Source organism: Rhea pennata, chromosome 1 (genome assembly GCF_028389875.1).
Source record: "Rhea pennata isolate bPtePen1 chromosome 1, bPtePen1.pri, whole genome shotgun sequence".
Classification (NCBI taxonomy): domain Eukaryota; kingdom Metazoa; phylum Chordata; class Aves; order Rheiformes; family Rheidae; genus Rhea; species Rhea pennata.
In genome coordinates, this window is record NC_084663.1 from 85,863,782 (window position 1) to 85,879,260 (window position 15,479).

The 15,479-nt window shown below is 42.2% G+C and overlaps 1 protein-coding gene across 1 annotated transcript in view; it reads left to right on the forward strand.

Moving 5' to 3' along the window:
* The first annotated feature begins 235 nt into the window (after positions 1-235).
* The window catches only part of CLCN1 (chloride voltage-gated channel 1), a 42,530-nt gene continuing 27,286 nt past the window's right edge, over positions 236-15,479 (forward strand). The window contains exons 1-7 of the mRNA XM_062571969.1: positions 236-336; positions 3,457-3,649; positions 11,524-11,677; positions 12,212-12,343; positions 13,106-13,234; positions 13,339-13,472; positions 13,835-13,912. Coding sequence (XP_062427953.1) covers positions 236-336; positions 3,457-3,649; positions 11,524-11,677; positions 12,212-12,343; positions 13,106-13,234; positions 13,339-13,472; positions 13,835-13,912 — 921 coding nt within the window. The remainder of the gene's footprint in view (positions 337-3,456; positions 3,650-11,523; positions 11,678-12,211; positions 12,344-13,105; positions 13,235-13,338; positions 13,473-13,834; positions 13,913-15,479) is intronic.

Below are 15,479 nucleotides of genomic sequence, written 5' to 3' on the forward strand. Positions count from 1 at the left end.
TTGAAATTCGCTGGAACTGTGAATTTCATTTCTCAGTCTTATCCTTGTAAGACAATCTGTGCATAATGATTGTTCAATTTAATCTGCATAATTATCTGTCTACCATTTGGTGTACTGAATGAGGTGTATTACACTACAGAAAGGACAAGTGAGGATACACAGGTTTTGTGGATTGTCTTTCTCATGATGATAGTAAAGGTTTCTTGTTTGAGTAACACCTAGAGCCATTCAGTGAATGCGGGGCCTTGGGGTCCTTCATGCTCTTAGTGATGAGTTGAGTGAAGCTGAGACCCATTTGGAGGCTGAGAGGGACAGTACTGGAAAATATCTTTCAAGGTAGGATCATCTTATTTTATGCTATAATTATATAATGATTTTCCTTGGGAATTCCACAATAGGATCATGTGTGACAGGCAGTAGTGTTTGGTTAGCTGTCAATAGGAGGGTCTTTTTCTGCTGAAGCAATTTTTTATGTGCTATTCATGCACCTCTTGAAAAATGAGAGCTAGAAGAGTGCCCTTCTGAGTAAAGGTTCTCTTTAGTTTACCGAGGTGGGTATAATTAGTGTTTTCTTCCAATAAATATGATAATGACTGAGGATCTGATGCTGTATTACAGCTTTGACGTTTGCTGGGGTTTAGAGCTGTTGGTCTTTAGGTTTTCCGTGTACGGTATAGATCTGTATTCTATACACTTTTTTGTACATTATATATATTATACAATGTATGCTACACACCATTTTTCATGTAAGCCACAGTTCCTACATAAGTGACATTAGTCTTCCAAAAGCATCTTGATAGGCTGGGAATGGTAAATGAAATTGTGATGGAAATCAGTGAAGGTGTCTGGAATTTCTGTGAAGATAATAAAGACAATATCTATGTATCCTAGACACAGTTACTTAGAAACTCTTCTGTAAAGTGATTCATGTCAAGTTTTGCCTACTGACAGGCCACAGTCTTCCTGGAAATATTGCTTATTGAAAGTAAAGAGGGTTCTGGTAAGAATGAAACAAATGAGCCTACATGTTCAGGGCCAGCATTGATCTGGCTTTTATAAGTTTTCAGAGCTTGCCTGACATGCCATGTGGTGTGGGCTGTTAGTGGACAGACTAACAATATCCTTAGTGATCATATATGTATTGGTGGGGACGTGAAGAGGTGGTTTATGGAGGAAATTGAGTACATCTTCATCTTGAAGACTTTGTAACCTGCTCTGGAAGATCAGGCAGAGTGAGAGAAAGCAAGATACATCTCCAGGAAAGCTGTTGCAGGGGTCTGCAAAATGGAACGCTTTGGAGACACTACGTGCTGTGAGGCTGATGTGCTGAACCAATGAGAGGATCTTTTGCCTCTTTCTTCCATCCTGCCTCTGAATCTTTTAGCTTGCAATGCGAAATCTGGGGATCCATAATTCTGGAGAGATGATAGTTTATGCAGGAGAAAGAAGAAGGAGTTAGCAGTAGCTCTTTTGTGTTTGTGCCTGAGGCATGCGGGAGTCTTACTTTTTTTGCAAACAATTCCTAGGATCTTCAGCCCACTTCTCTTTGTTGATTAATAGCCATCAAAAGCCGTGAAATCACAGTTAGACCACTGACAGTGTGGGAGGTGTCTCTAGGCCATGTTTGTTGGAAAACGCTTCTCATTCCTGTTACTGTTTTGTAGTTCAATGGCCTTGGTTGAGCTCATTGCTTTTCACTTGGCTGAGAAACAAGTGTCAGATAGAGAGGGGAAACTACTGAATGCTCTGATCTGTGGAAAAGTGAGCATCAAGAAGAAATTTCTGTGTGTAATTGAATACCCACAGAGTGATCTGGATCTGATCTGATCTGGTCTGATCTGACCTTCAGAGAGACCTGAACAGACTGGAGAGTTGGGTGGAGAGAAACCTAACGAGGTTCAACAAGGGCAAGTGCAGAGTCCTGCACCTGGGGAGCAATAACCCTAGGCACCAGTACAAGCTGGGGGCTGACCTACTGGAAAGCAACTCTGCAGAGAAGGACCTGGGAGTGCTGGTGGATGACAAGTTGACTATGACAGCAATGTGGCCTTGTGGTCAGGAAGGCCAATGGTATCCTTGGGTGCATTAGGAAGGGTGTTGCCAGCAGGTCAAGGGAGGTGATCCTGCCCCTCTACTCAGCCCTGGTGAGGCCTCATCTCGAGTGCTGCGTCCAGTTCTGGGCTCCCCAGTGCAAGAGAGACATGGAGGTACTGGAGAGAGTCCAGCAAAGGGCTACAAGGATGATCAGAGGGCTGGAGCATCTCTCCTATGAGGAAAGGCTGTGAGAGTTGGGTCTGTTGAGCCTAGAGAAGACTGAGGGGGGGATCTTATCAATGTCTATTAACACATCAAGGGAGGATGTCAAGAGGATGGGGCCAAAATCTTTTCAGTAGTGTCATGCAACAGGACAAGAGGCAACAGGCACAAACTGAAACACAGGAAGTTCCACCTGAATATGAGGAAGAACTTCTTTGCTGTGAGAGTGACAGAGCCCTGGAACTGGTTGCCTGGAGAGGCTGTGGAGACATTCAAGGCCCGCCTGGATGCAACTCTGTCTAACATGCTCTAGGTGACCCTGCTGAGCAGAGAGGTTGGACTAGATGATCTCCAGAGGTCCCTTCCAATGTTACTCATTCTGTGATTCTGTGATTCTGTGATCTGGTTACATTCTCTAAAAGTGTTCAACATAAGGAGAAGCAGAAATGCTGGGATTTAGTAGTAATGCCAAAAAATTTGCAGAGGTGCTTCGGAAGAGCTCCTGTTGTGTACTCTGGACTTGAGACTTAGTAAAGGTGTCTTAGGACAGTAGATATGCACCCATCTTGTTCTATTTCACCACAGAAGCTGGCATGGTCATCTTTATGATGTTTCTCACTCTTTCAGAGGCTGGTATCTGAGGAGAAAAAAAGGAATCCCCCTGAATTTTGTTCCCATTGCAAATATGGCTTGCTCAGGACAAGGGAGATGTGCAGGAAGAGATCTTCTGTAGAAGTAATCTTGCCTCCTCCTGTCTGCTTTGTGACTCTGTATTTCTAACTCTCTCTTTCTTACTGCTGTCTTTTCTCCCCCTCCCCCTTCCCTCTCCTTCAGGAGTTCCCTGTGGCATACACCTGATATTCAATCCTGGTGGAGTTAGTGCCTTTTGCTCAGATCAGATGTGGCATTGAGGAATCATGTGACAGAGGAAGGTTGCTATAAATATAGTTAAGCCCTGCAATCACTGCCTTTGGGCGCTAAGAGGAGAAAGTGAGAGACACAAGGAGGAGGAGGGCTAGAGAGAAAGGGTGTGCAGAAACAGGGCAAGTCGGAGTGGTGTGAGAAGAGAAAGAAAGGAAAGAGGGAACAGAAGAAGAAAGAGTGTAGAGGCCATGCTCAAGGCCAGACCATGAGTTGGTTCTAAGTAAGGTCTAGAGTAGCAGCTCTAGACAGTTACAACTGAGCATGAGGAAACAATAGAGGCATGGAGAGCTCAGAGCACAAGAAACAGGAATCTAGACCGAAATCAGCTTTGTGGGGGGGCACATCGCAGTACAACTATGTCCACTTTGAGAGATGCACCCGTTACGGGATACCTTTGGAGGCAGAACGCGAGGCCAGGGGGACAGGGGACGACCTGCACTATCTGGAGAACTCTCTCAGCCACTCACAGGTAGGGCTGGATAATGGGGACCTTTATGGCAGCACAGGTCTCATTGGGAACACATAAATTCTTGTGGATCCTAGGATGGTGCTATAGAGTGCACAACCCTGTCCATTCCTAGTCCTACCAACTCTCTCCTTCTCTTCTTGACTCTCAGGTCAGGCATTGACTTTCGCAGTCATACTTACACCCAGGAATACTACTGGCATTTCAAATTAGGAGTTAATTCTGCCATGGCCAGCAAGAGAGTTATAATGGGCAAACTGGGATGAGGAATCAACCCATTAATGTATTTCTGGCATTGAAGGCTAAAGCTGCCTTCAGCTGCATTGTGATATTAAGTAGAGAAAAAGAAGAGTGAATAAAAACTGAGTGAACAGAGTTGTATAGATGGGTATTCATTGGCACAGCTGTATAGACAAAGTCTTACAGAGCTCCATTCTGACTTTTCCCTGACCGAAGAGCAATTCGTGCTTGTAGACCCATACTTGTATATTGATAGTTCTGGTAGCTCTTTTGGGAGGTGTAAGTGAGGGATTTTCTAACCCTTACACCTGACCTGACTCTTGCTCTGACTCATACAAGCAGTAGTTGCAGAAAAAAGTGCTTGAGTCATAAATGGACTCTGGCTATGGATCTTTTTCCCATGTCCTCTGTATCTCCTCTACCTCTCCTCTGGGACAGCCTCCTGCTAAGTTCAGGGGTGGGAGGGTGAATTTGCATCAGAGACTTGGTGTCATGTTTCTGACCACTCTGCTCAGACTAAACTGACATAAAAGGACATCGTAACAATGAAGGAACTAGTCTAGTGATGACACAGAGAGAGAATATGTGAATATGAAATTCATACAGGAAAAACATGAGGGGAGTTTTCTTGAATCCCCTTCCACAAATATTTAGGTGAATTATTGGAGGTAGGAAGATGTATAATCTCTGAAGGAGTTTTGTGATTCAGTGATAGGAAAAAAAACATATCTGCCATAAAGAAAATCTCTTCTAGTAGATAAGCATCCCAGTGGGGATGAAGTGCCACATTGCATGGATTGGGGAACCAATCTTATGGCCATATTCGGGAATTTCTCTTCTGAAACTAGCTAAAATGACTAAGAATTTGCAAATGTCTTCTGCACTAAACTGTTCCAAAACCATTCACTGGCTGATATGGAAGAAGCAGCAAAAACTGGAAGGTGTCTGGAAAGACAACTGACTTCAGTAATTTATGTTATGTTTACAATGATGTAAGGCAACAATTTGGCTGTAGCAGCCACACTAAGTGGATGAGTGCTGCAGGATGAGCATAGGTAAGTGATGTGATGGAGGGGTGCTGAGGTCCTGCCAGCAAATGGGGTATGTCAGAATTCAATGCTTAAGGAAAAAGCATTTGGAGTGAGCAGAGCAGGGACAGCCACTGTCACCTAGCTCCTTTAAGAGCACCATAGTCACCCCAATGGCTAAAGCTAGCAGTAGTGGCCCTCATTACCTACTGCCACAGGTGGGGCACCCACGCTGGGAGATGAAGCTCTCAGGCAGAAGGGGTCCAAGTGAGTGGCTGCTCACTTCAAGAGGAAGTGTCCCATCTCCATCAGCTGTGCCTGACTCTAGAGCTGACTCTAGGTAGTGTCACAGCTCTGCTGGGAGGATGCTACATGCCTGGCATGTGGAATACAAGTGGAACAATGTCTAGGGCCAGACAGTTGAGGCAAGATACACCTTGTGTTACAGGGACCATTAGTGACTTATATGAAAGGGGCCTGTGAAGTACAAATTGTTTCTCCGGTAAAGCACATCCATGTACAAAATATCCCAATTTACATATATCCACCCCACATGATATTCCTAAATGCCTAATACCACTCTCACAAGCAGGCACAGATGACACAGTGAAGCAGTACAACCTACCTCCATGTTCTTGCTTCCTGGCACTGGAGTGTCTTTGCATTCAGCTACAGAGGCATGCTGGTCATGTGAATGTTGACAATCTCCTGCACAAAACAGCAGGCCATCAGATGCATTCCTCATGCATACCTTGAACCAGTAATGTCCCCAAACAAGCATGCATATGCAAATATGCTTTGTAATCTTGAACTGAGACATACATAGATTTACTGAAAACATACCTTAGAAATATATTTGTGTAAACACTCAGATACACATATATAAACAATTATGTTTATGTATACGGCCTTGTATGAAGACACATTCCTGAAAAAAATGGCTTGCTGTGCATATATATATTTTCTCATGCATTTGTGAACAGACAGTTGAAGTACAAATATGCATACTAATGTATACATCTTGTACAAACACGCATGCTTGTGCTATTTACATGGAAAACAACCTGCTGCACATTTTCCTCTATTTCCATGCAGAGTAACTCTTAATATTTCTTTCCCTCTTGTGATGTGTCAAAATACCTGGCAGAAGAGAGGTTTTAGAATGCATGGAGTTCTCAGACCACTGCCTGTTGTTCTGATAGCTATTCTGTCATTTTCTTGTGCTAGCTATTGTCTTGTGTTTTATTATGTAAGTTGAATCTGTGATTTGACTGGGTTTAGGCAGGACTCAGCACAGTGGAATCTTTGTCTTCTAATAGATCTAGCAGTTAATAAATAATAAATTAATAATAATAGTAGATAATAATATATACATAATTACTGACAATTAAGATAGTAGATACCAGGCATACAATAGAAGGTAAAATATACATTGATAAAAATATACAAACCGGTACATGATAAGATTTGGGATTTTTTTCTTTCTGCATTAGAAATAAGAGCCTTTTCTCAAGCAACTCCAAGTGGTGAAGTATTTAGAGGTTATGTTATTCGTGACTGAAGAAAGGTTGTTTATGGAAGAGAGCTCCCTTAGAAATGCACAAGTTTAACGCAAGGGACATGTAATGGGTCATTAAGCAGTGCAGTATTATAGAACAACAAATTCACAGAAAGATTTAGGTGACTAAAAACCTCTGGAGGCCTTTAGCTCTAACACTTGCTCGCAGCAGGGCTAACTCCAAAGCAAGATCAGGTTGCTCAGGGGCTCATCCAGGCAAGTCTTGAACATCTCCAAGAGTGGCAATTCCCCAGCATCTCTGGGCACCTGTGCCAGTGTCGAACCACCTTTGGGAAGCGGCAGATGGGGATATGTTTTCCTTACATGCAATCAGACTTTTCTTTTGTTGTAAGCTGTGCCTGTTTCCTCTTGTCCTTCACTGTGCTCCTCTGAGAAGTCTGGTTCTGTTGCCTTTCCAACCCTGCCTTTAAGTAGAGGGAGCTGATATTAGATTCTCTCCCTTCACCTTCTCTTCTCCAGGGAAAATCATTATTTACTTGCTGTCACATCCCATCCTAGCTCCTCACATATGCTTCCTTGGGACTACATCTAAGCAGTTGAACCTAGACTTTGTACAGAGATTTAGATCTACTTATGAAGCATGGGTTTTGGAAGTCTTAACCTTGAGATCAGATATAGCTACTCTTTTGCTACCTGCCAATAAAGAACTAAAAAAAAAAAAAAAAAATCATTTCAGGAATAGCAGCATGGCTGTAAGGCAGGAGTGAGAGGAATGAGCATTTTATAGAGCCCAAGGTTGCCACAAGGTCCAGGAGGAGAAGATTAGAAAGAAGTGTGCACTAGCAGTGCTGGAGGAAGAGAATTCAGCACTAGATTATGCTATATAGAATATATTGTTTAGTCTAAATGGCATGAGAAATAGCAAGGGCTTTGGGCTTAGCGGGGGAGAGAAGTTTTATGCAGGTATCGAGTATCACAATAGCTCTTAAAAAAGTCTTGAGATCATTGTAGTATATATGTTTTTGCCCGGAGATTCTGCACAGCTGTTTCTCCAGTAACTCGGGCAACAGAACTTACCAGTCTTTTGGGGAAAACAAACCCTGCTGGTTTACAGGTCAACATTAATAAATGTTTCCTTCCTGAAAATGAATTTTACCCAAGTTGTGCTTTCTCCTTGAATTGTTTCCTCCCCACGCCTTAGCAGTATTTATACCTTCAGCTGCTTGTATAACATTATCATGTTCCCACTTACTCACCATTTGGCCAAGCTAGACATAATATTACCTTTCTGGCTTATCTCTCTAGATGATAATTGGTATCTACTAAAATTCTCTCCCATTTTTCTGATGCTCAGAAACTCCGTGTTCCATGTGTTAGAGAGGTAGTGTCAGAAGACCAGAACAGAGTAAGCCTTATTGTATTTTTAGTTCTATATGTCTTCTGATGGAAAGAGTGTTTCTGACCTAAACTGATATTGCTAAAAGGTCATCTCATGATTTCCAGATTCTTACTCTGTCCCACAATCTCCTACAATTTGAGATAGTGCCAGAATCCAGAAGAAGCAAAGTATATGTATGAAATACTCTTTTAGTTGAGACTAACTTGTACTCCCAGAACAAAATCTTCACTTCATTTAAGACCTTCCTTGTATCCTGAGACCAACTCATTTTCTTCCATGTCCTGAGTCAATCATTTTCCAGACAGATTGAATGAGTGAATTAGGATGCTGTACCAGAACTTTTACCATTTGAACTTCATATTTGGCATGAGTTTATAGTTTGAATTAAGTTGTATTTGATAGGAACTCATCCCTCATGAGTCTGTGATAGCAAATTAAACATTAGTTGAGATTATTGTTAGTGTAAAGATGATTTATCCAAAATCTGTTACTGCTTGGCATTGCTGGCTAAAATAGGCATGGTGAGGGAAACAATTTGCACAGTCTTCTGTTTAGGACTGGATTTTGTTTCTGACAGCCTACCTCGTATGTGAAATCTGTCAGAACCTTCAACTTAATGTTTCGCTGTCTTGTTCTGTATTATGGGGATCAGAGATCCCTCACTGCTGGGAGTCTGCATTGCTTAATTTGGGGCTTGTTGACATAAAAATGATGGAGTTAATAAATACATTAAAATCTTTCAGTTTCCAGTACAGTGATAAGTGGAAGAATACTTTCAGATAGATGTCCAGATAGGATGAATCTGTTTAAGCGACAGTAGGAAAGCCACCTAGAGGTGTATTCTGGGAACGAACTGTTGTGCATGTAAGTTGATTAACATATGCAAAAAAAAAAAAAAAATGCTTAGGACTTTCAGTCATATTTGCTATCTGGAGATATGAATTGTTCAGCACTGGAACAGGTGCTCAGAGAAGCTGGGGAATCTCCACCCTTGGAGATGTTCAGAGCATGCCTGCACAAGATCCCGAGCTGCCTGATCTAGTTTTAGAGTTAGCATGCTCTAATGGGCATGCTGGGACACTTGAGCCTGGAACTGGACTAGATCTCACCAGAGGTGCCTTCCAGCCTAAGTCTTTCTGTGAGCCTCTGAATCTACTTGATCACAAATTCTCTCAGACCAGCTGCATTATCCCCTTTCAACAGTTGATGTCTGAGATCCTGGAAGTCCCAAGGGAACATGAGCAACACCTCCTGTCACTTAGAAAAGAGATCAAGCAAAGCTGTAAAATATAAGCATCACCTAAACACATGTAGTTATACTTGATATGTCTCAAATGTCTTGTGATTGTCCAGATGAAGTCTCTAGTTTTGCTCACCTGAGCATCAGCTGCTCTCCTTCTACAACCACTCAGAAAATCTTAGAGAAGCAAATTTGTGCTGAGGAGGAAGCAAAGGGTCACGATCTGTTAGCTGTGAAGTGCCAAGACCGCAGGCCATGCATCAGATGGGAACTTCAAACTCAAATGTATTTCACTGAAGGGCATGTGGAGAGGAGAGGCTTATTCTGTGTTTCTTAAACACCTCCACCTATTCCCTGAAGGAAGAAGGTAGGATGGCTGCTCCCAAGGGAATCTAATAAATGAACAAGTGGGCATAGTCATCTCTTTGCTGAAGAGAAGGTGCAGCTGCCACATTTACTGCAGATTCATGTGCAAAAATGTCATACATGTTCCTCAGTAAGCTCATGTAGCTACTTGTGAGTTGCATGTAACCAAACTGCATTTCAAGATCAGTATCTGGTGACAATGACTAGATTTGGTAGTTAGTAATGTCAGAGGAGTTGGGCACTTAGGAGGGTGGTTTGGATAAATAATGGGAGGTAGCGCACGGTACCCTGTGATAACTCTGCACTGATGCTGCTTCTTTTCCACTGTGTACACCATCCATGGCTGCATGCCTCATTAAGCTTTTATTGGCAGCAGGATGAACATTTGCAGGCCATTACTGCAGCCTGTTTGGTAGCATGATACCTCACTAAACCTTCAAAGATGTTTGACAGTGTTGCCACAGTGTATGAGAAAGCCCTGAGGGTGGCAGCCTCTTGTGTATCTCTATTCTTTTGTATCTCTAGAAAGCATATTTAATCTCTTTCCTTCAGACCTGAGCCTGTTCTGACTCTTTCTGAGGATATTAGAAAGTGATTAGCATTCTGTGATCATATCTTGTACCCCCAAAAAGGAACTGAAAAGATTTAGGAGAGATGGGGAGCAGGGCAAATAGAGGAAAATCTAACAAACCTCCATCTTAGGTAATTTTTCAAAAACTAGGAGTTAGCCAGACACATTCACAAATAGACTGTAGGTACTTACAGTGGCCAAGGTCACCCCCAAATTTCTAGACCAGCTGCCAATGGATATTGGTCCATTAATGAGTCTTTGAGCTTAGTACTTGTAGAAAAAATCAAGTCGTAAGATAATGTCAGAAGTTTTACACACAGTTGTAATTCCTGCAGTATTCTTTTAGGAGAAAAAATCCTGTGTCCCTTCATTACTTTGTAAAACCTTACGGCATCAGTTATGGAGTAGCATACTCAGTATCACATAAATATCAGTGCACATCTGCATCTTTTGAAAGGGTACATACATTTAACCATGAGAAATTTTATCTGCCTTTAGTATATCTGATATTTCAAATTCACCTATTTCCTTTTTCCTCACTACGTAGTATCTGACGTTCTTTTAGAGCTCCCACCTTGCCCTGTCAGCTGGAGCAAACTAGAGTAGCTGATGACTTGTACAGAAATCATGTCTCTGTGTGGGTAAGGTACTGGCTGGTCATGCTCATCACAGTGACACTTGAGTGGGACAGGCATGCTCAAAGCAGGATTGCATTGGATCCCTCAGAAGCAAATATACTTAGTGTTTGAATCTCATATGAATGCTATTGAGGAGGAGGAGGATGAAGAGTTTCATTATTGCAAGAAGATACCTCATCTTAGCCTCTGTAATTAAACCTACCTGGCTTTTTCACCCTCCTCTCCTTTTTCTTTTAATTGTATGATTAAGTTCTGCCTAAGATCCTTTGGCAATCTGACCCAGAGAGATCTACGTGGTTTTTTTTACAGACAGAGCTTTCAGAACAGAGCACAATTCTGTTCCAAGACAGAACGCAGCTTTAAAGCCATTGTTAAAGTTAGGATACAGAGAAGTTTGGATTAGTACTGGTACCTTGATATAGAGGAAAGGGAGGGCACATTGCTAAAGACTTTTGCTGCCCCAAATAAATATCCAGGTTCTTTCTGGAAATTAACATGTTAGTTGTACATGACAAAAGGTTGGGAAGCTCAGTCAAATGGTCTGTCCCAGACCTGCAATTGTATATAAGAGAGCCTAAGGATCTTCTCCAGCCATCAGTGTTTGTGCTATGTACAGTATGCATGCAGAGCAGCAAAGCAGCTGCTGTTAATATGAACAAGACTGTCTCCTTTCACTGTATTAGAACCAGAATGGAAAAAGAAAAAAAGATGGGTTATCTCTGTCCTAAATTTTCTGTGTTCTTGTTTCCCTGACTGGATACCCATGTATCTGCACATCTAACTGTTAGTAGATCTACCTTTTCACGTTTCATGCTGTCTGTGAAGCAATTGGCCTTAACTTTTCATCTTGATCTCTCTTGCTTTCTGCTCCTCTAGCTTTATGGCCAATACACAGACCAGATAACTGACTTTGCAGAGAAGGAAGAAGCAAAACTACTGAATAAGAAACAAGTCCAAAAGAACAATGGAAGACCCCTGAAACATGAGAGTCAAAAAGAGATCAAAGAAGAACACTATTCCAAATATCAAGGTAGGGACAATTCATCTCTGCTTACACTGAGACCAAACATTGGGCAGGCCAGCCAGAGAGATGGAACTTAAACAGGGCAAAAAGACAAGGAAGCTTTGACAGGGGAGAAGTGAAAAAGGAAAGAAAATGAATCACAGTGGATTGAAAAGACATTTCCATGTCCCCTTTCATACTAGAAATATCCCAGATTTGTTTAGCAAGAAGTCACAGGTAATCTCTGCTTCTACAACAGATCCCTGTAACATGATGAGAAGAACTTTCTTGTGTCAGATTTTTACTGCTCATGTCCAAGAGGTTAAAATCCTTAAATCCTTTTTTTTTTCTTTCCTTTTTTTTTTTTTTTTTTTTTTTTTAATCATATAAGACTTTGCAGAACTGTGTTTGGTGGGCATGAGTTCCAGTCCTTCAATGCTATGCCCAGAATTCTTCCAAATAAATCCTTACTCTTGTCAGTTCTCAGCACAGGAAAGGAGAGACAGACACAGGCTTCATTTGTGTCCCTTCACTGTTTCTGGTTTACTGTCTCCTCAACAGACTGTGCTAGATGCATCCAGAAGTATGTTACAAAGAAGCTTGGAGAGGACTGGATTTTCTTGATTCTGCTGGGTCTGGTTATGGCGCTGGTGAGCTGGGGAATGGATTATGCCAGCGCAAAGAGCCTACAGGGTGGGTCCCATTCAAATACTGCAAACGCACATTGTAAATCAAATTAATGTTTTACAAAGCCCAGTGATCAATGTTCCTCCTCCTTTAATGTCAGTGTCCCACCCTTCCTTGCTGCCAGGGAAGTTTGAAATACTTGTAGTATAGTAGAAAGGAAGCTGAGTAGGACACAGCTCTTTAAGGGGATGGTAGGGAATAATGTGGAAGGAAGTGGGCATGGAGCAAAGGATATGTGTGTGAATCAAAGACAAACCATTATTTTGGCTTCCTTTCCCTCCTGCTCCCTAGTAATTATAGGACCACAAGGAAGTGGTAATCTGGTCCTTCCTATTATACTGGTTCCCATCCACCCCAGGTTTGTGTCTTTATTTTTAAATGATTCAGATAGAGGGAAGGGTACTAGCAGTTGATGGACCACTATTGTGATCCAGGGCTAATGTCGCCAAATGAAGATCCCTCATTCAATAATTCATCCCCACAACTACATGCAATGTAACTTTGCTAATGCCACATTAGGATACAGGTATTAATATTGACTGTATACAGAAGGCTGTTTCTATCCATTCCAGCAGAATGCCTGTTTTGTCCAGAAAGCTGTACTCCAAGGCATTGTCCTGCTTCCCTTAGAAAACTAGGACCTTAGGATAGCATTTCTCAGGGAGATTTAGTATGGGCAAGTTTAGCAAATGTGTGATTCCTTGATGTTTACCAAACTGTTTGGAGCACCTGTGGTTACTGACAACTTCTTTGCTTGTCTGTCAACAGCCTACAAGTGGATGTACAGAGAGCTGCACCCGAATGTCACTATGCAGTATTTGGCATGGGTCACATACCCGCTTGTTCTCATTCTGTTTGCGGCCATTTTCTGCCACCTCGTCTCCCCACAGGCTGTTGGTGAGGGCAGAAGGCATGGAAAGATCTGTTTCTGTCTGTCTCTTTTTCTTGTTCAATTTGGCTGTTGACTGTTTCTTCATCTCCTGTTCTGTTGTTGTTTTCAGGGTCTGGGATTCCAGAGCTGAAGACAATTATGAGGGGAGTGGTCCTCAAGGAATACCTCACCCTCAAAGCTTTTGTGGCCAAAGTTGTGGGCCTTACAGCTGGACTTGGAAGTGGCATGCCCGTGGGGAAAGAGGTGAATGTTGCTATCTTCATATGCCATGGTTGCCAGGGTCTGAGAGGTGGGAGGTATTGTCTATGGAAGAAGAGTCTATAAATATTTTCTTTCCTTTGTCACCATTCCTCTTCTCAAACCTCTTTGCTTTCTACCAACTTTTATCTCCCATTGGCTATTTTCCTTTCTCTATGAAAGGCTTGATATACAAAAGGTCAGAGACTCAAGTCACGTAGTCTTTGAGAGGAAGAAGAATGAAGGACAGGTTAGGATAGTCAAAGTAGTTGTGAGATCTGCAATGACTAAATGGTCATTTAGGTCATAGAGGTCATATGGTCATAGAGGGCAACCCTCTCTGATTTTCTCCTTTTCTTCTCTTGCAGGGTCCTTTTGTGCATATTGCCAGTATCTGTGCTGCTGTACTCAGCAAGTTCATGTCGATCTTCTGTGGTGTGTATGAGGTAAGACACGTCTCTGCATACAGCTCTTCTACACATCAGACTCCTAAGATACTAGCTGATTCCTCCTGTGGAGGAAGGATAATATGTGTAGGTCCAAGATACAGAGGGATCATACTGATCAAAGTTCATCATACTGCCACAGAGCAGTAAATTACCAAGGAAAATGTGGGAGGCCAGATATACAGCCCAGTAACTGTGTAGCACCAGCCAGGTATATTACCTACTACATTACATAGTGGCTGGTTAGGAATATGAGTTTGGCAAGTTTTCTGTCTCTTGATGCGGAAACCTTTGCACTGCAGTCAATGTCTGTGTAAAACAAATTCTTAAGTAGCTGTAAACAAAGATCAATTTGTCTTTAAACCAGAATATGTAGTGCATTGCTAATTATAGATACAGTCTCCAGGCTTTTGCTGTCATAGAACAGCCTGTGTGGGGAGGTCACTGTACCGACTAGTCGTACAAAAAATCTATTAACTGTATATATACCTATATGTAATAATTGCTTTACATACAGGCTCCTAGCAGAAACTGGCTATGCAGTACAACAGTAGGAGGTGCTGTTGTACTTGAGTAGATCCTGTCTGCGCATAGTGACCAGTTCTCACTGCTGGAGACAAGCTGACTACACTAAAGACTGTACTAAAGCGTGTAGAGGCTGCTATTTAGAAAAGCAATGGTTGAATCTGCTGCTGGCTGTTGCTTTATTTCAATGTTATGAGTACTAACCCCTCGGCTTTGCTCCCTCTAACCCCAGCATGCCCTTCTCTGCCTGCACTCTCTGTTCCAGAATGTGCACAGGCAGCTCGATCTCCTGGTGGCGGCTTGCGCAGTTGGAGTTGGATGTTGCTTCGGGGCTCCTCTTGGAGGCAAGTGTCTTCCTATATGTGACATTTAACATACATCTCATCTTGCTTTTTGCTATGAGATCTGCTCTTGGGCAGGTTCTCCACAAATGTCTCTCCAGCTCTGTAGCATCAGGACCTATTTCTTTCCTCATGTAACTGGTGGCAATGGAAGAAAGGGAGAGCTTTATCCTGCAAAGGCCATAGGAAAATCAAGACCTTTTAAGGTGCTGATTTCTAATGACATAGCTTGTTCAATTCTCTGCCTACCTTCCAGGGACATTGTTCAACTCGGTCTATTCACAGAATAATACAGATTTAGTAGAGAATAGAAGCTAAAAATCACTTCACATAAGGAGTGACATAATTTAAGGGCAGGAGATGACAGCAGTTATGACAGGAAGTGATAGCATCAACAGTGAACGACTACCTATATTTTTATCAGTGGACTGGAGAACAGAAAAATCTGTATGCAAAGTTTTGGGCTGTCTTGTGTGAGAGAAATGCAGAGGGCTAATAAGATGCTTGGGAGGCTGGAGTAATAATATATAGAGAGAGGCTGAGGGAGCTGAGTTAGATCAGCTTGGAGGAGAAAAGGCTAAAGGAAGATAGTTTATTTGCTATCTTCAACCACTTAAAGGGGAATTCTAAAGAAGATGGATCAGACCCTTCTCAGAGGCAAATAGTGCAAAAGGCAATGGACACGATTTGCAAATGGGAAA